The following is a 24,691-nucleotide window of genomic DNA, read 5'->3' on the forward strand; positions in this document are numbered from 1 at the left end:
TACGGTACTACATTACTTGACCATAAACTAAGAATGAACAGCTATTGATAACACTCGGCAACAAGACACAAGTCTACCACACAGGGACACACCACTGTTACCACACCCGCCATGTCATGTGGTCAAACCAAAGGCTGAAACAATAGGAAAAAATAAACCAATATGAACATACACAGTTTCTGGCTGAATCATAAGCTGTGGCCTTAACAAGATTCGATCAAACACTTTAACTTGCTTTTGAATCATCCACAAGTCAACAGCCATATGAAAGAAAATAAATTATGGATTATTATACACACCGAAAACACAAAAGCGATACAGAGGCTGCGATATAGAAGCATCTTTTTTAATGTGTTATTTGAATACCACAACAGATGTACAGCTTAACAAATGAGGAGGCAGGGTAGTTACTGTACATAAGTGCAATTCCAAAGATAAAACACTGAGGTAAACACATAGTCATGTGCCCAAATCATTTAAAAATGTGGCAAAATATACGATGATATACATTGTCCCACGTCCATTAGCTGCGGTCTTATTACTGTAATGTTTGTTCAAAATTCCTGCCAAATGTACACATCTTTTAAAGGAATATTCCAGACTTTTTACAACCTAATAGATCAGCACATACATGAACAGTTTGTGCAACTGACAATAGATTCAACATTTCTCTGTATCAAGAAAACAAAAACAAAAAACCTGTTTTGGCGAAACTCTAATGGCAGTTGTTGGAGCATCAGTAACGGTTCACGCCTCTTGTTTTTTTTACTGTTTTCTTAGTACAGGGAAAAGACTGAACGTACTCATAACATTCTTGTCCATGAGAATATTATAAAACTGGATAGAAATCAGGTTGAAAAAATTTCTTAAGTATTCCTTTAACAGTTGCATATCACAGTGCACTGTTCGGAATAAAGATAGTGATATAAAGTGAAGTAGACAGGATCGGAGGAGGACTTGTTTTGCACCTTTGCCAAATCAACTATATGACACCAAAACCAGAGTAAATTAATGCTAGTTTAATTCATCAAAACCCACATGTCTCACACAGGATCTACAAACCACAGATACCTTGTTTTTCGTTTTCCTTCTAAATAACCCCCTGCCCGTTTTTTTTTTTTTTTTTTTACTATTATTTTTCTTTTAACTTCCTGAAATCATTAACATGGACATTTAATTATGCTAGTAGCAAAGTGACGAGGGTTAAATACATTTTGGTCGATGTGAATTCATCAGATATTATTAGGTGTTTAGTTTCCACTTTAGTTATTGGTAGCTGACGTTACCATATGCCACTGGATCGACCACCAGGAGGCGCCAGAATCCTTTGGGAAGATCTCTTTGGAAGGTCATCATCAATCTGGACACCTGGCAACACACAAAGCTCCTGTAAGCTGTAAAACCATGATGTGTTTGTGTGACTTACAGTTCACTAGCATGGTGGTGTTTCATCTGGTGCTGTTTATTTTGTGATGACAATAGATCTGTCAGTTGTGCAATGCCATAATAAAATGATATGGTTAAGCTTCTCTAAGGAGATATTTGTTTAATATTTATAGAATGTGTGTCAGCGCTTTGTAAGCTACAGCACTTTGTAACGGTTCTCACCCCATCAGAGAAATCATAAATATGCTTTTTGGTTTCTGGGTAATGCAACAGGCTACATATTTTTATTAACTTCGAGAGAGAGGAAATAAGATGTAATGTGGGAAAGACTGTTTGAAGCTGCTATAATAAAAGTCGTAACAGGAGGTAAATTGCACCATGGACATTTAATGTAACTATAAGAGAGTTATTAAAGGAATAAAGCACTGCTGTTATGTAAGCAGTTTCATAAAAAGGAGGAGAAAGTGTAGTTACACTGAATAGTATTATATAAAATATAATTGGCCAGATAACATACAGTATAAGTGCATGATTGATTTCTGTCCTTGGCGTCCTGTCTTCTTTTTCAGCTTCATGTGACAAACTTTTATACTTTACGTCACAACCTATGTAGGGCAGTGGTGGCTCACGTTGTTAAGGCTTTGGGTTGTTTAAAGCCACAAGTTATGAAATGCTGTACAGCGCTGATACGTTTTTCTAAGCATGTTATTAAGCGTAAATTTTGCGGTTTACATTTTTTTTTAGAATTTAGATTTTCTAAATCTAACACAAGTTCACAGTAGTGCATACGGATAAATGTTTAGGAATGTGCCGGGAAAGCAGGCTGTAGTACAGTACCAGATAAGCTGAAGCTGGACTCATGCAGGTCTCTCACTCCTCCGTGACGTGTGCAGGGTCGTGGGGCCATGTCCCCAGATGAAGGAGCTGCCTCCTTTTTCCCTGTGTTCTGCACGGCAGCCACATCTCCTGTGTAGGGAGCACGGTCCACTCCCTTCAGAACCTGGCACTAAAGGGGAAAGGGGAAGGGAGCACAAACTTTTAATCATTTGAATGCTCTACACACACACAAATACACACACACACGGCTTAAGAATTAGACAAACCCAAGCCGTTTCTGATGTATTTTTATTTGATATTCGGTATTACTTAGCATATAAGATTCTATAATTTAACATTAATGTTGCAGCTCTTGGAAACAGAAGTATGAGAATGAACTGGGACTTTACCAGAACAATCTGATTAGAAAATGACTAGTGACAGGAAGACACTTAATATTTATGTTGGTCAGGTACGGAATGGAAAAATCAATAACTTAAAAATGTATATAATCTACATTACTCACTCACTCACACTTCACACAATGAAGCAGAGTCGCTGATTTTAATGACAAGCAGATGATTAATGAAACAGTGTAATGAACACTGGCATACCTTGTCCCGCTGCACCATCTTCTTGTAGAGAAAGTCTGGGAAGGTTCGGAGAGGGTAGAACTTTCCAGAACCCTCAGCACAGGTGAAGATGTCGTTTTCGTAGACGACACGGCCACGGCTGATGGTGACCAGTGGCACACCATGACAGCGCAGACCTTCATACAGATTCACATCACCTCCCTGCCACTGAGTGGTCACAGAGATGGTTCTACCCAAAGACAATACACATCACATGTCATCACAGAGCTACATTTTTTGGTACATGAGGTGACAGCAGACGCTCAGGTGTAGCTATCATTAATATGTTACCCAAACATCTTTAGTTCACACTCTGACCTATAATCACTGAGCTGGGCCTTGTTATGTTGGACTGTACCTGGTTGCGTCGGGGTCCCAGACTACCACATCGGCATCGGCTCCTGGGATGATCCTGCCTTTCCTGGGGTACAGGTTGTAGATCTTTGCTGCATTAGAGCTTGTGACAGCAACAAACCGATTTTCATCCATCTTTCCTCCAACCTAGAAGAGGACAATATATTTCTCTTTTATGGCTTTCTCTTAAAGAATCTTTTGTTTGATGCGATTAGGGTGTTCTTGGATTGTCATAGGTCAAACTGAGCCATTTATATAGTTCATGTGAAACGATTGCAAAACAAGTTCCTGTTATTATTTATGTTACGATAGTGTCAGGACTCAACCCGGACTTTTGGCCACGTGCTGTTTTTGTTTATCTTCTTCGTCACGTGTCTGCCCCGCCTTCGTCTGCCCCTCCCTGTCTTCACACCTGATCCTTATTGTGTCATCGTGTCTTTTTATATTTAAGTGGGCCATGTTGCCGAGTGCAGCGCGGAATCATTAGTTACGTTTACCCCTCGTCATGTCTAGTCTTTGTTAAGTGTCTTCATTTGTATTGCTTTTGTTAACGTCTTTATGTCGTTGTCTTTATCATTTATTAAACCCCTTTCCTTTGAAGCTATCCTGCATACGGGTCTGTCTCCTTCCGCTTCCGGTTGTGACAGATAGCTATAAGCAGTTGTTCTATCAACAACCTTATTTTTTTATCTTCTTAGAAGTTAATAAGACACAGAAAAATGCACAGCTTGTGTAAACCAAAATATACCACAACGTAATAAAGCACAGAGACGTTAAAAGTTTTTACCTCTGAAACAAAGCACAGACCCCGGAGTCTCATTCTGTAAATGTTTAATAAACATTCTAACAGAAAGCTTCACGACACCAATAATCTTGCAATGTGTTTTTTTGTTAAGCAGTAACACTAAAATCCATTCATGCATCGGTTTAAATTATAACAGCATCTTGTAGACAAATCCCAGTTATTATTTTGTTACTTGATAACTTAGTCGAATGTTTGTATCTCAGTATATGACTGTGATTTATCAGAATCATATATTGAGATACAGACATTCGACTAAGTTATCAAGTGCCGTGTAAGCAGTAGTATTTGACAAAGGACCTTAGAATACCCCTTGAGATCATTGCTAGTAACAGAGATACAGTACGCATTTAGATATGCAGTTTTTTTTCAGTCAATAATAAGTTATTAGTTGTGTAGATGATAAAAATGGAGCATGCAGGACATACAGTATCTCACATATTTGTAAATATATTATTATATCTTTTTTTATGTGACAACACTGAAGAAATGACATTTTGCTACAATATAAAGTAGTGAGTGTACAGCTTGTATAACTGTGTAAATTTACTGTCCCCTCTAAATAACTCAACACACAGCCATTAGTGTCTAAACAGCTGGCCACAAAAGTGAGTTCACCCCAAGTGAAAATGTCCTAAAAGTGTAATTTCTTCAGTGTTGTCACATGAAAAGCTATAATAAAATATTTTTTATTATATCCTTTGTCAAATACTACAGCTTACACGGCACTGCTGAAGTCTCTGATAAATCACAGTCATATACTGAGATACAGACATTCAGCTAAGTTATCAAGTAACAAAATAATAACTGGGATTTGTCTACAAGATGCTGTTATAATTTAAACCGATACATGAATGGATTTTAGTGTTTAGGTTCTTTCTTACAGTACGTGTTACTGCTTAACAAAAAACCACATTGCAAGATTATTGGTGTCGTGAAGCTTTCTGTTAGAATGTTTATCAAACATTTACAGAATGAGACTCCGGTGTCTGTGCTTTGTTTCAGAGGTAAAACCTTTTAACGTCCCTGTGCTTTATTACATTGTGGTATATTTTGCTTTATGTTTACGTTATGTCGTGACATAAATGATAACATTAACTTGTTTTGGAATCGTTTCACATGAACTATAACATAGAATAAAAGTATAGCCTGCTATTATTAATAATAAAAAAAAAATTTGTAAATATCTGCAAATATCTGCATGTCCTGTTTTATCCTTTTTTATTTAACACAGTAATAAAAGATTGTGCTTTACAAATTATTATTTAATTTAGGTTAGTCAGATCAAACTTACCACTCCTTTCTCCCAGATGACACTCATGCGGTCTTGCACTCCGGGCACTCCGTGAGGGATCTTAGTGAAGTCATCTTTGCCCATGGCTTTCTGCTTGGTGTTGAAGGGCCGGTGGTCTGACGTCACCACGTTCAGAGTGTCACTACAGCAGAAAAAAACAGGCGTGTGTCAGATTCTGAAGTTATGTCCTGTGTACAGGGTGAACGAAAGCTCCTCCGTGTGTAAACGGTCACATTCTGAGCTTACGTACGGTGTGTGACAAAACCCACCTTCCCAGCAGGCTGAGCAAGAAGTTGGGTGTGTTGGGGTCCAGCCTCAAGGGAGGAACAGTGACATATGCAGCAGCATGAACCCAGTCCTGGTGGTAGTACTGCAGCCCGTTTATAACAGCATGGGCAGTGGTGGTTTCCCCATGCACCACTTTACCTACACACACACACACCAGAAATGCATTATTATACTGTAAGTAGCCTAGCATGATGAATGTCTACTACTGTATGTGATATATGACAGCTTGTTTTTCAAGAAAGCACATACAACCCCACAGGTGTGTGGTGCCTATAGGGACAAAAGCTACATACGGTGTAATTTGATACAGACAACGCTGTGCCCTTACCGTGCATCTTCCCAGAGGCCAAAACATCTCCTGCTGACATACTGGCTATGTTAACCAGATATATAGGACAGTGAGCCTGAGGAGGAAGAGGAGGAGGAGGAAGATAATTAAATAATAATAACCATAATAAACACTGAAAGTATTACTTCATAGTATCAATTCCATTCTCAATTATTTCTCCAAACAAGTGCTGCTAACATCAAGATTTTACTATGTGTGAGTTACTGTATTTGGAACCTTCCTAACAGTCTAGACAGGAATAGCTGTGAATCTCCGAGTGCATACTAACAGAAAGGTCATCAAACATGATGGTGTCACCAATTAAGCAGCGTATAAAGGATATAAAGGTTCATGCTCGGCATCTTTCTCTTACTTGTTTTGTTGAGCATATTTAAGAAGTGAAGGATGCTAATTATGTCACAGTAATCCATCGGCTATTGTGCAGTACTTTTTCCCAGGCAAATGGCTGGGCTTTCCACAATATACCAATTTCATTCATGCACTTTCAAGGACACTCTGATAAAAAAAAAAAAAAAAAGCACTTATCCTCACTGCATTAGCAGAAGCATTTGGGCTGAAATCAGTGCCTCCAGAAAAAAAAAACACCTCACTAGACCTCACTGCTGGTGTTACTGAGTAATAAAGCTTTGCATATAAATCTCAGCTGCAAAACACCTAAATATAAAAATATCACCAACAGCATAGTTTGGATTGTAACCTTGTTTTAATCACATTTAGCCCTACGCTCTACGTTCATTTCTCACCGGTCACCTACTGTAGAATGCATAAAGTATTGTGCTGTCTTCTTTAAAAATGGACTTCTCCCAAACATATCACTCTCATTAATATTTAATGTGGACACAAGATATTTAAGTGCACACGGATCCCTGAGCAGGCACCTATGAAAGTATTAAAAAACTGAGTCTGCACTCCATTGTCCACACTAAAAAATGGTTTATAGATTATTAGAAAAACATTTACATGCACTTTAATGCAAAAAGATTCCAGATAGAATACATTTCCAAATCTTTGGTGCAGTGACTGGTATAGTAACAAGTCCTAGTAACATAAGAAAAACTAAAATACCTAGATTTTATTGGATAGAAATAAATTTGAGGTTAAATTGATACGCCCCTCAAACAGTAAAACATATCATTTCAATATGTGATATATAATATATATCAAAATTAATAAGATATTAAGCTGCAACAGTATTACTGATCAATCTAATAACCATTCACACAGTATATTAAAGATATTACAGATAGTATTTCTCTATAATAATGCTTGGCTGATAATGTTAAGCTGCTTTGGGCCCAAAAACCAAATGGTACGTTTACTGGATATACATGGGCTCAAATAGAAACATGAAAACTAGAAACATGAAAAACATTTAATTTCATATCAAGCAAAAAAATAAAATGTTAATTCAGCACTGTGAACAATACACATGAATTCTTTTTCACCGACATAAAATCTTTACACATGTACAGTATTCGCTGCATGGTGCTGGAAATGTAATAAGGAAAAAGGCTCCACTTTGGGAAGGTTTTGCAGTGAACTGAAGCTGATTTTAAAAATAGCCCAATTGCCTGGCAACACTGCGCAAGTTGTTGGCACTGTTTGAAGCAGGACAGTAGAGCAAACAGTGTCCAATATGTTCTCATTACAGCAGAAAGGATTTGTAAAATGGTTAGTTTTAAGGATGGGGTTAGTGATTGTACAGTAGCTCTTCTTAATTCTACAGTTGTATGAAATTGAACAAATTCCAACCACATCATGCTTGTGTTTTTTTTAATTATTTTTTTTCCATACTTATCAGATTATTGTGGGATCTGTCAAGTATAAATGTGTAAATCGAATTCATTTCAAGACAAGAGGAAACGCAATGTGATCGAATCATAGCGTGTATTACTCACTCTGTTGGCGATGGTGATCGCTCTGTGCACTGCCTCTGCCTCCAGCTGTGAACAGAAGAGTATCCAGAGTCAGTAAGACATTTGAACATCGCTGCTGTAACCCACAGAGTCAGGAATGCAGAACCCAATGTTCACACTGACTAGAAAAAAGTTGGTCGTATCACTTGTAGTTAGTCTGATGAGGGAGTCATGACTGCTACCTTAGTTACTTGTGGCTGTGCACTGTCTAGTGATTCGAAAAAAGAAACCACATCAGCTAAACGTAGCTTCTTTAACTGACTCAATGCAAATTAATTAACACAATCCTGGACACAAAACAACCGTAATAAAAAAAATCTTGTGTTAGTGTGGACAGAATTTATGTCGGACCACCACACCAAACACTGTTAAAAAGAGCTCCTTGAGGTTTTCTATAGAACCCTGGTGTTGTCAGGATCCAGCCCGGACTTTGTCCACATGCATCCTGCATTCGGGTCTGTTTTTATCCCTGCATCCCTTACAGAAGGATTTCGCAGGACTTAGACCCAACAAGATAGCGTCAGACTTTTAGTTTTTTTTTTCTTTTGTGACATAGGTCTGCAGTTGTTCCCGGTGAGGGACGCCGCTCCACTTTCGGTTTCCCACGGGGGACGCCGCCTTACTTCTTGCCGGTGGACGATGTCACAACCCGGTTTTGTTTTTTTTCTTTCTCTGTGTCCTGTGACATCACATTGCACCTGTCCGGTTGGGGATGTCGCTTCACTTCTTGGTTTTCCGTGCAGGACACCACCCCACTTCCTGTCCGCGCGGGGTTTTGCAGGCTTCACTTCCTGGTTTTCCGTGCAGGACACCACCCCACTTCCTGTCCGCGCGGGGTTTTGCAGTCCCGTATTTCCGTATGGCCGTCGTTCGGATCATCGGCTGTGGATGTCGCTCGGCCCTTCTGCTCTGCTATGGACGTCACTCGGCCCTCTCTCGCTGCGCCGCCGTTTGCCTTGCTTCCCCCACTGCCTTGCCGTGTGCCTTGCTCCCCCCACCTGCCTCGCCGTGTGCCTTGCTTCCCCCACCTGCCTTGCCATGTGCCTTGCTCCCCCCACCAGCCTCACCGTGTGCCTTGCTTCCCCCACCTGCCCTGCCGTGTGCCTTGCTCCCCCACCCTGCCTTTTGTTTTTGCTGCCATTTTTCATGAGCACAACTCAAATATCTAAGACTATTTCTATGTACAGAAAAGGCCTATTTCTCTCAAATATCTTTCACAAATCTACCTAAATCTGTGTTAGTGAGCACTTCTTCTTTGCCGAGATAATCCATCTACCTCACAGATATGGAATATCAAGATTGTGATTAGACAGCATGATTATTGCACAGGTGCTCCTAAATAAAAGGCCACTCTAAAATGTGTAGTTTTTATCCCACAGCACAATGGCACAGATGTTGCAAGTTTTGAGGGAGCGTTCAATTGGCATGATTACAGGAACATCTGCAGGAATGTCCACCAGAGCTGTTTTACAGGAATTAAATGTTCATTTCTCTACCATAAGCCGTCTCCAGAGAATTTGTCAGTACTGTACATCCAACCGGCCTCACGACGTGCAGACCATGTGTAACCACACCAGCACAGAACCTCCACATCCAGCAGCTTCACCTCCAAGATCATCTGAGACCAGCCACCCGGGCAGCTGCTGCAACAATTGGTTTGCATAACCAAAGAATTTCTGCCAAACTGTCAGAAACCGTCTCAGAGAAGCTCATCTGCGTGCTCGTCCTCCTCATCAGGGTCTCAACCTGAATGAGGTTCGTCGTCGTAACTGACTTGAGTGGGCAAATGCTCACATTCGATGGCGTCTGGAGCTTTGGAGAGGTGTTCTCTTCACGGATGAATCCTGGTTTTTAATGGACAGGGCAGATGGCAGACAGCGTGTATAGCGTCATGTGGGTGAGCGGTTTGCTGATGTCAACGTTGTGGATCGAGTAACCCATGGTGGCGGTGGGGTTACGGTATGGGCAGGCATATGTTATGGACAATGAACACAGGTGCATTTAATTGATGGCATTGAATGCACAGAGATACTGTGATGAGATCCTGAGGCCCATTGTTGTGCCATTCATCCACGACATGTCACCCATTGAGCATGTTTGGGATGCTCTGGATCAGCGTATATGACAGTGTGTTCCAGTTCCTGCCAATATCCAGCAACTTTGCACAGCCATTGAAGAGGAGTGGACCAACATTCCACAGGCCACAATCAACAACCTGATCAACTCTATGCGAAAAAGATGTGTTGCACTATGTGAGGCAAATGGTGAGACACACCAGCTGCTGACTGGTTTTCGGACCCCCACGGACCCCCTATACAATAAAACATTTTAGAGTGGCCTTTTATAGTGGATAGCCTAAGGCACACCTGTGAAATATTCATGCTGTCTAATCAGCATCTTGAAATGCCAGACCTTTGAGTGCTCACTAACACAGATTTAGACAGATTTGTGAACAATATTTGAGAGAAATGGACCTTTTGTGTACATAGAAAAAGTCTTAGATCTTTAAGTTCAGCTCATGAAAAATGGGGGTAAAAACAAAAGTGTTTATAATTTTGTTCAGCGTATATATAATACTCTTTGAATGGGCCCTGTTTTATTGTCTACTTTAGGTTCTATCACTTGCTTTTAGGTTCCTTTTAAAAGTGTAGGACTGTCTTATAGAATAAGTCAAGCTAATTGGTTGATTTTTACTTTGCAGTGTCATGCCTCATTTGCCTAGAATTTATAAAATCTTAGCTGAAATGTCACACTCTTGCTATGTCACAGAAATCATGTCAGCATGTCGCCTGTCGCTTTGTCTGCCAAACTTTGACATAAAACTGTGATTACACCATTAATGTCACACCTCTTCAGGCCTGCTGATCTCAATGCCTTCTGGTCCACTGATGCCCAGATCCAACGCTTCTTTGGCACCCTTGAAAGAAAAACAAAAAATGGTCTGTGAAGTTACAAGGACAGGTGAAAATAATCAAATAAAATTCAGAAAGATAATAAAGTATCCCAACCTCAGCCACCAGCTCTCCATTCTCAGCGTGTACCCGGGCTATGGCTCCGATATCTTTACACTGCTGCAGGGCCTGGAACAGCTCGCTGTCCCTCAGCATGTACATGTCCTTGTAAGCCATGTACATCTGGAAGGAGTTCACTCCTTTTTCTCTCACCAGTGTCTCCATCTGTGTTTTCACCTGCACAGGATTTGTTAGAAAATGCATTACTGTTATATATATGTGTGTGTGTGTGTGTGTGTGTGTGTGTGTGTGTGTGTGTGTGTGTGTGTGTGTGTGTGTGTGTGTGTGTGTGTGAGTGAACGTAAGAGAAAATGTGTACCTTGGGACTCCACCAGGTCACAGCAACATGAAGAGCGTAGTCACAGCAGGTCTTGGCATCAGCATGAGCGCGACATTTCTCATAGGCTTCCAGCAAAGATTCGTTCTTCTCAGGCAGCACGTGGCCGAACACCATGGTCGTGCCTCCAGCCAGAGCAGCCTGAATATAAACACACATTGGCATTTATTAATCAAAGATAAGGACAGTTAAATCTGTTCATGCACAAATACGTATGCTTTCCATTGTTTCTATTCTGATTTATCAACTGCGTTTCAATCCCTGCCCGTTTTGTTGCCTTTTAACAGTTTCATGAACCAGACATTGGTTTATTCACATGTCATTAATATACACTTGTTTCTACACAACAAAATAGAGATAAATAAAGGACACACTTTATATAAAATACAAATGATTACATTTAAAGGTCACATTTTTAAAATATGTTTATAATTATATAAGTATATTTTTTAATAATAATTATGTAAACGTTAACTGACTATTTTTAGCCAACGTCAATTACCAGACCTCACTGCACTGATTAAGAATTTGTACAACCCAATTAAATTTAGTCCTGTTATAAAGAAAGTCACCCTCACTTTGCTACAGCAGATGCCAGCAGATGGATAGAACCTGCTCCACACAGACAATAGGCCAAGCTCATTTGAACCCTGGAGCCTGGACCCTAATCCAAGGTCCCTAGTAGCTCATTGTTTAAGATGCTGAACTATTGCTCTGAAGGCTGTGAGTTTAAACCCCAGGACTAACCAGCTGCCACTGCTGGGCTCTTGAGAAAGATCCTTAACCCTTACCTGCTCAGTTACAGTATATAAACCCCTACATATAAGTCAATGGTGGCAATGCTCGAGTCTTAGTAAACATAGATAGAAAACCATCATTTTTCTCAAGATATTATACTCACTCACTCACTCACTCACTCATTTTCTACCGCTTATCCGAACTACTCGGGCGTCATCGGGCATCGAGGCAGGATACACACTGGATGGAGTGCCAACCCATCTCAGGGCACACACACACTCATTCACTCAAACACACACTCACACACTACGGACAATTTTCCAGAGATGCCAATCAACCTACCATGCATGTCTTTGGACCAGGGGAGGAAACCGGAGTACCCGGAGGAAACCCCCGAGGCACGGGGAGAACATGCAAACTCCACACACACAAGGCGGAGGTGGGAATCGAACCCCCAACCCTGAAGGGGTGATAGGCGAACGTGCTAACCACTAAGCCACCGTGCACCCCACAAGACATTATAATCCAATAAAAATATATTTTTCCACTGCAAAACAGAAAATACTTCTAAAACAGTTTGAGCATATTAAACAGTTGACCTCTCTGGAGATAACCCCTAAATGCACATGCATGTGTAGCTGTCCAGAGGAACATGCATGCAGCTTTTAAGGCTAGTTCTGTGCCTCTGTTTTACTAGATTTCAAGGGAAGATCAAGGGAAAATCTAATAAGGCTACAGTACTGCACTGATTTCAGCTTGTGGCTTTTCACTGACTGCTACAAGACAGGCAGTCAATCGATGTTCTGCATGAAATAAAAAAGCCTGGAGCCTTTCCAAGGTGAATCAGGGCGCAGGGCAGGTCCAAGATCTCATAGACTCTTCAAGACTCTTCATGCTCTACAGACAATTTAGAAATGCCAATCAAACCACATTGCATGCCATTGGACTTAGGGGAGGAAACTGGAGTACACAGAGGAAACTCCAAAGCACAGGGAGAACCCCTGTTTTATCAGAGTTATAGTTTTGGCTCATTAGTGCAACACTCTCCAGCCACTATACACCTGCTCATTTAGCCAAACAGCAGCACAGTGCATAAAACCATGCAGCTACAGGCCAAATACTTAAATAGTAAAATATATTAAAAAAAAAAAAAAGGGCAGTTGAAGATTGGGAAAACATTGCCCAGTACAGTTTCAGCAAGCATGGTCTTCTGGTCCTCTACTGTTGCAACTCATTCACCTCAGTTCACCTCAGTTCAACATGTTCTGTTATGTTTTTCTGCTCACCCAAGCCAGTCTGTGACATGAACACAGGACAAAACAGACCCAAATGCAGGATGGCGAAATAAACAGGGTTTAATAACAAAAGAACACTAAACATGATACGGACTAAAGACAGGACAAGACAACAGTAGATTCCGTGCTGCACAAGGCAATGCGGCACAGTTATATACAGTAGACAGGGTAATGGCAATGGGAAACAGGTGTGTGGAAACGGAAGGTGCAGACAAGGGCGGGCAACTGTCAGGACTCAGCCTGGACTGTTGGCCATGTGCCTTTTGTTTACGTTCCTCGTCACGTGTCTGCCCCGCCTTCGTCTGCCCCTCCCTGTCTTCACACCTGTTCCTAATCGTGTCTCATTTTCTTTTTGTATTTAACTGTGCCGCGTTGCCTTGTGCAGCACGGAATCAACTGTTGTCTTTGTCCGGTCTAGTCTGTGTTATGTTTCATGTTTTTTCGTTATTAAACCCTGTTATTTTTGCCATCCTGCGTTTGGGTCCCTTTTATCCTGCGTTCATGACAGCAACGTACAAAAGTCTCTGCCATTGAATACATTAACCCTGGTTCACTAGCTTACATACTTAAGATACCATAAGTTTAAAACATTGTTCAAAGGTTTTTTTTTTGGTAACAAACAGGGAAAGAAGTGCTTAGTTGAAGTGTTTCATGAATAAGTAGGTCTTCAACCGTCGTTTGAAAATAGCCAGAACAGAAATGTCTTGTAGTATACTTGCCTCTTATCCTGAGAGATGGTGGAACTAGTCGAGCAGTGCTGGTAGATCGGAGGGTGCGGGGTGCAGTGCGAGGAATGATGAGGGCTTTGAGGTAAGTGATGAGGGCTTTGAGGTAATTACTAATTGGCATCACTATGATATTCAGATTTTAAAATATAAGTCTAATAACTTTTTATTTGATAAGACACATTAATAAATGATTAATAGACCACATGCACTATGAAAACATTAGCTACTGCACTTATTTCTGAATCCCTGCTCAGGTATGAAATGGTATGAAACATAAGATAAATGAGCTTTGCCATAATTCTTCATTACATGAAGGATCTTCTTCCATCTGTCAGTTGGCACAGGGGAATGGACCAGCATCCCCTGAAAGGGGCGTGGAATTGAGCACCATTGTCTCTCTGTACAATGGTGCGAGTGAAAGGCATTTGCAGCAGTCTTTGCAGCAGCTCCTGTCGTATCTATGGAAACAGAATCTGATCTGCATTTGTGTCTGTGCTTGGCCAAGATCATGGCAGTAATGTGGACCGGGTGGGGGGATTACCACTTGCGTCGCCAGTGTCTAACAAGCACAGTTCAGATAACAACTGATTCATTTGTCATCTTAAACACGACAGTGTTCTCAGGAGTAAGTGTGTTTGTGTGTGTGTGTGTGTGTGTGTGTGTGTGTGTGTGTGTGTGTGTGTGTGTGTGTGTGTGTGCACGCATTTGGATGTGTGTGAATCATCCGTACTCTCGCCTTTCAGTGCTTACTAACGAACCCACGGGATTAGGTTGGATGGTGCAGCTTGCTACAGTATGATGTCACACTGTGGAGCTGCATGTCTACTACCACAATGTGGCTTTAAAATACAACCGAGATGCACAATATTATAAAACAAAACAAATCTGAAATCCAGGCTCTAGACCTTTTCTTGCTTTTGGATCAATAAAATTCATTTCATGCCTTTCTGAGTGTCAGCTTCTAGCTATATCCTTCCAGTAATTTGAGAGCCACAGCCGCACCATGCCACTCAAGAATAAAAGCTCACGGGGCTTTTAGAGGAGAAAGACCCAGCAGATGGTTGGCCTCTCTGTGTGTGGAGGCCAAAAAAATCTATCCACATTTTACTTTCGCCCCAGACATTCATCCACCAAGACATTGGATACAATTTCACAACAGGGTCAGTGACGAGGAATCGGCTTCAATGAACTCAAAGGCATCTGCATGTGAAATTTCTGCTAACCAACTATAGAAAGTGACGACTTTAAGGCCAGGGATGTAGTGAAGCAATAATGATTCATGCCTAGGAATTGAAGATACTTTCCCAAAAACAATGTACAGTGTGCATGCGAGTAATAACTACTTTATGATTACACCTTTTATTCCTATAAACAAGAATCATTTATGTAATAATAATAATAATAATAATAATAATAATAATAATAATAATAATAATAATAAATGTATAGTATAAAGATAAATTTATGCTTTTCAAATCCACAGGCATATCCAAAATTTTCTAAATAAACAAATAAACAAACAAACAAACAAACAAACAAATAAATAAAATAAAAAAGAAAATAAAAAAGAAGGAATAAACCGTTGGGCTGTTGCACACCATATTGTAAGACCAACACACCATGTTGTATTTTAATCCCTAATTGTTTATGTAGAAAATAAACACATTGTACCTTGGTGCCACTGTAGAAATCATCGGCAGTGGAGGCGTTCATAAAACTCTCCTGCAGGTGAACGCTTGTGTCGATGCCCCCTGGAAGCACCAGTTTGCCTGTGGCATCTATCACCTTGGCACCACCTGGGATCATCAGCTCTTTGCCCACTTGCTGAATGATGCCATTCTCAATGTACACATCTGCTTCCTGGGTAAAGTCATCATTCACCACTTTTCCTCCCTTTATAAGGATGCGCAGTGTCGCTGGGCCAGCAGACATGATTCCACCTGTAAGAGAGCAGGAGAGATCAACTATCTTATGACTTAAATGGGTGTAATTTTGTTTTTCTACTAAATAAGCATCAGTTTATCTTTTTCTCAAAATTACCAAAATGAGCAAAAAGACTCAATGTAAACGAGTACAAGAACATTATCCAATGAATACTATTAACGAGTTTGAAAGCCAATTTTCCAACTTCCAGCATTCCTGGACAGTGAGACTTGCCTTAGAAAGATCTTAGACTATAAGACTCTATAAAACTCTATATAAAACTCTATATAAAATATAAAAACCAGGATTAAATCCACATGGTATAATCTCAGTTTGGCTTTTTAATCATTGTGATAATCATTGGCTTGGCCAAGCACTGCAGTAAAAGCCATATTATATGACTGTGTATATAAAACAGTGGAATTACTACATCTAATGCTATTTATTGCTAATGATGTCACCCACAGGTACAATAATAAACAAATCCCTTCAACTGGCAGGGCAAACAGCAGAGTCAGCCCTTATAAAAAAATCATGATGCATTGAGTCAGGGTGGTTCTGACCCAGATAGTACAGTGTCAAGTGAAGGGGTGTGGCAAAGCAGAGAAACCAAGGACCTTATGATTCTATTCAGCTGTGTAAGCCATAGTGCAAGCAGGATGAAGTCATGGAAAGAGGGTGCATTCCCATAACACCCCCACCGCCGCCACCACCACCACCACCAAAAAGCACTCTCTATGCCCCTGATTGGGTGGGTGGAGGGTATTCGAGGGAGCGGGTAGAGATGGGTGTATCCTTGTCTCTCTGTCTGAACTATATTAAGCAAGCAGCAGCAGTACAATACACATGCTACCTCCATGTCCTCTCCAAAGACCTTAGAGAGAAATTAGTCACACATTTGTTCCTCGCTACGGCTCATGCAGGCAAATTTTTCCCATGACCCACTTCTGATTCCAGCTTATTCTATGCAATACTACAGAAGCCCTTTTTAACACACACACACACACACACACACACACACACACACACACACACACACACACACACACACACACACACATTTCACGAACACAGCATAAGCAGTGGTTTATAGGTTGCCTTCACTAGAAAAAAATTAACACACCTATTAGTACTATGTGTAACAATCATGTATTGAACGTGCCATGTTTCCTTACTGACGCATTTTAATCTGTGGTTAAATCTTTATGTATGTTTTGTTTGCATTAAAATGTTCTTTTCCATGATGTGGCAAAGATTTATTTTTCCTCTAGATGGCAGGGAGAAAACTGAATGAGCTCTGTACTGTGCAGTGTGTGTGTGTGTGTGTGTGTATGTATGTGTGTGCATGTGTGTGTGTGTGTGTGTGTGTGTGTGTGTGTGTGTGTGTGTGTGTGTGTGTGTGTGTGTGTGTGTGCATTCCACATGGATGTTATGGAGCCCATCTCACACACAAAGAGGATGGCCAAGCCCTTTCTCTAACGGAGACACGGATGACAGGACGCTTAACACACATCCTTATAAACGAATATATTTGTAGTACACAACAGATAAGAACAAAACGTCCATTTTTATGAGTAACATTAAATCAGGACGTCCACATCGACTGGATGGAGCTTCATAAATCTTGTTTACAGCTCTATCGTTCCTGAGGTAAAACTAAACACTGCTACGTTTCAGTCCAAACATTTCTGATTAACATTACGGACAAATCGAGTGAGTAAATGCTGTCACAGCCGGACTGAGGGCGGATCTCCGGATGGAGACGGATATGAGTGTAGAAATGAACCAAGCCCTGAAAACAGGCTCGAGCCCTGGAGCTGTCACTCATCATCACCTAGGCAACGGCTTAGCGGCAGCAACAGCGGCAGATTTCATACGCATTCCATAAATGTAAGATGTATACTTAAACAGTATACGGCTTACCTCTTTTGTTATATTCCAAAAAAAAAGCAGTGTTTCAGTGGTGAGTGACGACAGCGCTGGGTGACACCCGCAGGCAGACGCAGGCAGATGCTCCGGCTGCTACAGCTTGGAAAACCTTACGTCCGCAGCATCCACACAGAGCGAGCCGTTAGCCGACCAATCACAAAGCAGGCATACAATGATGGATGTACCTGCAGCCAATCACAATACAGACAGGGAGTGGCCTGACACCCTCGGTATATACCATTGTGTCATCTCAAAGGGGGATGGGTTTTAATTCAGGCGTCTATTAGAGCTCATGTTTAGCTCTTTTAAAACAACAAATAATAAAAACAAATAAAAAATCGGCATTATTAATCATTAATGTGTATTTGTTACAGAAGTCGCTGATATCGGAATTAAATAGAAAACTGAAAGATGACTTGAACCCAGAACTGGACGTCTCTAAGTGCTAATGTTAAAATGACACCTGTAGTTACCTCAGCCGCTTTAATCATTTATCTGCATTAATATTTATACAAACCCATATTTAGACTTCACATTTAATAAATGGTTCTCAAGTCTTCAAGAGATGATTAAAAAAATAAAATATACAACACTACACAAATATTTCATAATAATAATTATATTTAACAAATATGAATTTAAAGAATTTAACATTACATTAGTTGAACTCATGTTCAAAAGACAAAAGACTGCAGCTTGTCATGTTATCATGAAATTAAAATCACTCTGTTCTGAAGATTTTCCTGTGATGGATTTTCCTGTGATGGAAAATCATCTCCTGAGATTCCAAAAAGCATCACCTTTTTTTTTTTTTTTTTGTAGTAGTAGTAGTAGTATTAAATTTGTAGTTGAGGGCACTGTGGCTTAGTGGGTAGCACGTTTGCCTCACACATCCAGGGTTGGGGGTTCGATTCCTGACTCCGCCTTGTGTGTGTGTGTGGAGATTGCATGTTCTCCCCGTGCCTCCGGGTACTCCAGGTAGAAAACTCCCTGAATAACTATTATTAGTTGATTTATACAACAATTGACAGATAGCAATAATTCTAATGTTGAGAATAAATGATTAAAATGAGTAAATTATTAACTAGTAAAATTTTGGTATCCAAGATTGTTCTCTCTTTGGCTTTTCAGTAAAACTTGCAATAAACGCTTGTGGCCACCACACATACTGTACACAACCTACAGAATAGATACTAAAAGAATGAGACTTGCCTTGTTAACCATGTTGGACTTCTTTTGAAATAGTTCATGAAAAATTACTTTAAGCACCCTGCATTTTATATACCTTTTTGTTGCAGCTCTAGTCGAATACTCAAGTTAAAGTTAAAGCCAAACATATCTCTAACATTTGAGGTACATGGAAAGTTTGTGTAAATTTGAGTTTCTTCCAAGCCATTTCTCCAAATATAAGCTCTTGGAAGGCCTGAGGTTTTGAAAAGGCAACCAGCAAAAAATCTTAAACTGTTTTGTTTAAAGAACGCTGGCAACCCTGCAATAACAAGAATATAGAATGGAAACTCTACTGAGCTTTAGTGTCTCCTGAGTGGGCTGTAAATGAATAACTTGACTATTTAAGGGGGGAAAAATTCTGCTGTTAGACGTGGTTCCTTTTCTCGAGTAAAAACTCAGACAAGTGAGAAATAACAGAAGCTGCTTTTTGCACAAAAAAACAATACATTTATTCAAGTGTTCTCCAGCACAAGTATATAAGGAGCCTTTTTTCTTAGTTCTGGGCACAAAACAGAAGAGAGAGGGAGTAGAGGTGGAGAATGACTGCTACATCTGCTGTACGAGCTGATCTCAAAATGAGAAAAGGCATGAAAACAGTTATGACACAGAAGAGGTCACACTAATTAACAGTGTCACTGAGGAAAGAAAATATGCAGAGCTCTCCAGAATTATTGGCACTATTCATGAAAATGAGCAAAAGTTAATATATAAAAAGAATGATGTGCAATATTTTGAGCTTAAACATACAGATATATAAATACATTTGTATAGTAGTGCAATTTTTTTCTTTAAAAAAAAAAGCCAGTTTCCAAATGATCAGCACCCTTACAGTGAATATTTTCTGTTGCCTGTCATGGTGAGAATAACAACACTGTGACTATTTCTGTAATGTCTGACAAGATTGGAGATACCTGGTACCCCATGCAGAAAGTTTTAAGGGTTTTTGTAGGGTTCAAACCCGAGAGTGGTCACTGCAAAACCATGATTTTGTAATGTTGTCATTTAGCCCAGCATGTTGTAGACAGGTCTGAACCTCTTGGCAACCAGGATTACAAATATCCTGATTCTCGTTGAGGATAGAATTCATGATGCCAATCTTTGCAAGATCCACAGACCAACCTGATCAAAAAACTGCCCCAGTGAATCACTGATCCAAAACAAGTTTTTGGGGTTAAATGATAGTATATATATCTTATCATATATACAACACACAATGACAACATTAGTGTAATGTTCTTTCTTGCAACACGTCCACCACAGCCTGTTGTTTTGAAGACATATTTTAACACTTAAAACTGGGCAAACACAAGAAAAAGTAAACTAATATGCTATTTTGAAACGGTTATGCTCAAATCTTAGCAAATGTTCAACAGTTTCAGATGTGTAAAACATTTGCCTGTGCTTAACTGCTTGTGTATTATATGCATATCTGATTAGTCAAACAACCACCTATCTCTAGTGTCTTTCAGGAAAAAACAAGACAAGACACAACAAGACAAGATAAGAGTACAGTTCTTTGTGACTGGGATCAAATGAAAAGTAAAGTAGGTTTCTCAAGAGTTTGTTTGCATTTATTAAAACATTCCTTGGATCTGTCAATAATTGTATAATGGTGGTACATATTTTTATGGGAATTTCTTTTATTTAAAAAAATAGCTCCAATGCGATTTTTTGCTAGATCAAAGATAAATAGCTATATTGGTTAAGTGGAAAAATTGTGTGAAATGTCATTTTTGCTCATATTTCAGAAGTGCCAGTAATTCAGAAAGACACTGGATATAGTGAGGATATACAGGAAATAGTTACGAAGGGGCCACCAAAGCCAAAAATATATAAAATAATCACTGATCTTAATTAATTAAAAAAAAGGAAAATGGAGGGCTGAATATATGCCACGGAATGTAGGACTTAAAAACAACGTTGCCTGGATAATAAGCAAGTACATGTTAACAGCAAGATCGATTGATTACAATTCTTTTCTTACTTCCCAATATGAGTACATGATTTTCCCACAGATAAGCACCAACTACAGCAAGATCTATTCTAAAACAATATAAGAATCTTTTCATCATTTTTTTTTCAAGTACAAAGTTAAAATGCCTTTGTTAATATATTTATATGAGAGAGTAAAATAATAGTGCTTTTCCAATACTAAAAGAAACATAAAAACAGTCATTGTCGAGACAAGTTTGTCCAAATAATACATTGTTTTCAATTCGATAAAATGTTTAGCACCTTTGGAAACACCTACAATCCCCCGTTTTAGTATTTATAAAAGAATTAAATGCAAATGAAAGAGACTGTTTTGTATGTAGGGCTGTGCAGTAAGACAGAAATGTCCATCTACTGTTTAAAATCATTCGTTTTCTTTCCCTGTTCAATGCATGACATACAAATCTGAAAATAAGTCCTCCCACCCCACTGCTCCATAGCTTATGTCAATTTGTAGGGTCGAAGTTATGTTAATTACCCCACTCTCTGCAATGTGAGACTTTTGATTCCATGATATATATTAGCACAGAATTATATTTGTACATCTCATAGGTAATTTTTTAAAAAAAACAAAAAAAACAAACAACACATCAACAAACATATTCTATGTACAAAATGTACAAAAAAATATGGGCATATATATCATTTAGAACCCATGTGAGGAGAAACTAATGAAAATGAACAAAAATTAAGGTATGTATGCAGAATAATGCCTTAAAAAATGTTTCAATTAGTCTTATGACAGTCGGCCAATTTCCAAATCTGTACTAAGCAGAATAATTTAAATGCACACAGACTTTTCCTATTATTCTAAACAAATTCACAAACTTATTGATAATATAGGGTTATGATAAAATAAGTTCAGCAAAGTTCATACAAGATTTTAGCCTTGTACACACAGTCTTGATTTTGACTGATATTTAAAAAATGGTCACTGCGATGTTCCTGGGATAGGGTCCGGATTGACCGTGCCCCTGACCAGGATAAAATGGTGGCTTTGATGGAGGAACTAAACATCACAATTGACAACACGAAAGAAGCATTTAGTTAAGCGCTAGGAAAGCGATGAGCTGACTGAATATCTAGAGAAAATACGTACTGTACGGCTCATATACGCACTACACTGAGAGCGGACTGTAACTTTCCTAATGTGGATTATTACGAAATATCACTGTAGCAGATGAGGATGTGGGAAAGGGTGGCTCTTTTTTTTTTCATTTAGCCTATTCACCAGAGTGATGGGTGAATTTCCCCCATCCTACTAACCCATTCTTTCACATCTATTGGCACAGCCCTACTGTACAGAAATAAAAAAGAACTACCTCATATATAATGCTAAGAGCATTTCACATCATAGAACATAACAAATTAAAAAAAAAGATTCACAAGAGTCAAGAAGAAATAGTCAAAAATATCAACGAAAATAAAAAGAAGTATACATATACAAAAGTGCTTGATATTGTTGGTAACACAGCACAAACAAAATTAGCTATAAAAAGGTAGAAGAACATTGTGAAGCCGCACCATTGTTAAAAGTGTTGCACCTGACTGAGGATAGCCTGCGAGAGGCACTGTAGAGAGCAGTTCAGCAGGCCAGGAGCAAAACCCAACACCGCCCTCCCTGCAACCGCCACGCACGCTAAGAGTTGTACAGTAATGATTCGATTCCGGTCTGTGTGACGCTAGGAACAAAAAAAAGTAGCTCAACACAGCCTTCAATCTCAAGGTAGAGAAGAGAAAAAAAAAATCACGGCCCATGTGTCAGGCCAGCAGGTTTTGTGTGTGCACAGATGCAGAAAACTGACCTCAGTGACTGCAAGGCTGAGGTTTACATAGAGCACCAGTAAAGTATTGTAAAAAAAGGCTGTAAAAGATACAAAATGAGATGTGGCAGACCTGGCTTGACAAACCTTGTTTTTGAGTCACGTTTTTTTTTTTAAACCCGGCTAATGGTCTTAAAGGTGACCACATCTAGTCTGAAGTAGTAGCACCACATGAGTTGCAATGTTTTTCACCACCTTGAAGCACCATATTGTCACCTATTACAGTAGTACCTTTTATTACCATTGTGTATAGAAACCATAAACAAAGAGGTATTTGTGACGTGGTGTTTTGGATTCTTTAAGACAGAGCTCCCCTGACATGGAAGAGAAAGACACCTTTTTTTTCGGATTTATTTTTTTTTGCTCTCGCCAAAGGCTCAGTTGCTAAGAAGAAAAGAAAAGGCGAGCTTTCAAGCAGCCCGTTCTACCTGTATCCCAACCTAGTCCGATTTACTGAAAAGTCCCTAACCCAGAATTTCTGTAAGTTACGTTGGTGATATGAACTATCTACTATTTTCCGCCTGCTTTTTTTCACCCCATGCTTTGTCTCTCAATGCCTTGATAGGAGGCCCCATCTCAAGTATAGCTTGCACATATAAATCAATTCAAATTCTGGATAACACTGCTAAAAAGTAAAATTAACATAAAAACAATTAAATAGAATAAAAAAAGAGTCAAATATTAAAAAAAAAAAAAAAAGGAATACCATGAAATACCTACTTTGATGTTTAGGTTGTAAATAATATACAAGGTTCTTGTTATTTCATACACCAGTTTGGGATTCTCGATTCTTCACTGCGCTGACATTCACACACAGGCGAAATACTCTTTGAGTGGTGCAAACAGGTGGCGGATGACCGGGACACTCCACGAGCGACCTAGAAGCCTCTGTCTCGCCAACCGACTCATGTTGGACACGTCTGTGTAGTGGACAGGAAAGCCAAATACCCTGAATGACAAGAATTCAAGAGAGAGAACGACTGGAATGAGGCTTCAGTTCTTCCCAGTGAAAGGCTGTGGCATGCTAAAGTGAACTTTCTGCAAAATGCCGTGTTGAACTTTGAGCTCAGTGTTAGTTTAACAAAATGAATCTAAATCTAATTTAATCAGTGACCTTAACATGAGTTTAGTAAACACAAATCAGCCCAACTGATTATCAGTGTGTCAATAGAATTGTTCTTAATTTTGTAATAACATTTTCTATATTTAATCATGCATCACATGTACTTCTTAACTGGCAAAGAAATGTCATTAAATAATTACAAAAACCTAGACATCTGTAAACTACCTACTTGCAAGCACCCTTCATATGTTCTTCAGAGTCATTTGATGACGATCGTTATACCGCAGCTCAGCTGCATTCTCAAATTTGATTGGTCAGAAGCCGTACAAAGTTTAATATAATACCTCAGACGATATTTCTAGTTATGACAACGTGGTGTGTTTATATTGGTGCTCTATTGAAACAATTAATTTGAGTGTACTTGAAGATGCTTCACATAATATGAAACATTTAATAAGGTGTATTTGTTAATAAGGTGTAATAAGGTGTGTAATGAGTGAACCATTCATTCATTCAATCATTTATTCATTTCCACAGTGTTCTTGGGCAATGCTGGCTCAACGGTTAAGATTCCAGGATATACTGTAGATCTGAAGGTTCAAGCCCCAGCGCTGCCATTGTTAATCCTCCCTGCTACATGGATGCTCTATCTATTCATTCATTTTCTGTAACCGTTTTTCCTGGTCAGGGTTTATTTAAAGCCTGGAAACACTGAATGTGCAGTTGGGAATACACCAAGAGGGGACACCTGTCCATCACAGGGAACCAAACACAGATGCATTCAC

At 39.5% G+C, this 24,691-nt stretch overlaps 2 protein-coding genes across 12 annotated transcripts in view; both read right to left on the minus strand.

Moving 5' to 3' along the window:
* Positions 1–1,082: 1,082 nt before the first annotated feature.
* On the minus strand, positions 1,083–17,930 carry dpysl5a (dihydropyrimidinase like 5a). Its single transcript, XM_027172796.2, has 13 exons — positions 17,793–17,930; positions 15,618–15,886; positions 11,168–11,326; positions 10,846–11,025; positions 10,686–10,754; positions 7,820–7,864; positions 5,901–5,976; positions 5,554–5,710; positions 5,285–5,426; positions 3,193–3,335; positions 2,817–3,024; positions 2,224–2,392; positions 1,083–1,368 (listed from the first exon to the last, which is right to left on the minus strand). Exons 2-13 carry the CDS (start codon positions 15,876–15,878, stop codon positions 1,283–1,285), a joined length of 1,695 nt encoding a protein of 564 aa, XP_027028597.1. The 5' UTR covers positions 15,879–15,886; positions 17,793–17,930; the 3' UTR covers positions 1,083–1,282.
* Positions 17,846–24,691, minus strand: part of dnmt3ab (DNA (cytosine-5-)-methyltransferase 3 alpha b) — a 52,279-nt gene continuing 45,433 nt past the window's right edge. For 10 of the 11 annotated variants that reach the window (XM_027172784.2, XM_047821884.1, XM_027172785.2 and 7 more), the window contains one exon: positions 19,453–23,792. In XM_027172784.2, coding sequence (XP_027028585.1) covers positions 23,651–23,792 — 142 coding nt within the window. In that variant the 3' untranslated portion in view covers positions 19,453–23,650. Of the gene's footprint in view, positions 17,984–19,452; positions 23,793–24,691 lie in introns of those variants that run through there. The other variant, XR_007144601.1, reaches the window with a different exon arrangement.

The sequence above is a fragment of the Tachysurus fulvidraco genome, chromosome 12 (genome assembly GCF_022655615.1).
Source record: "Tachysurus fulvidraco isolate hzauxx_2018 chromosome 12, HZAU_PFXX_2.0, whole genome shotgun sequence".
NCBI lineage: Eukaryota > Metazoa > Chordata > Actinopteri > Siluriformes > Bagridae > Tachysurus > Tachysurus fulvidraco.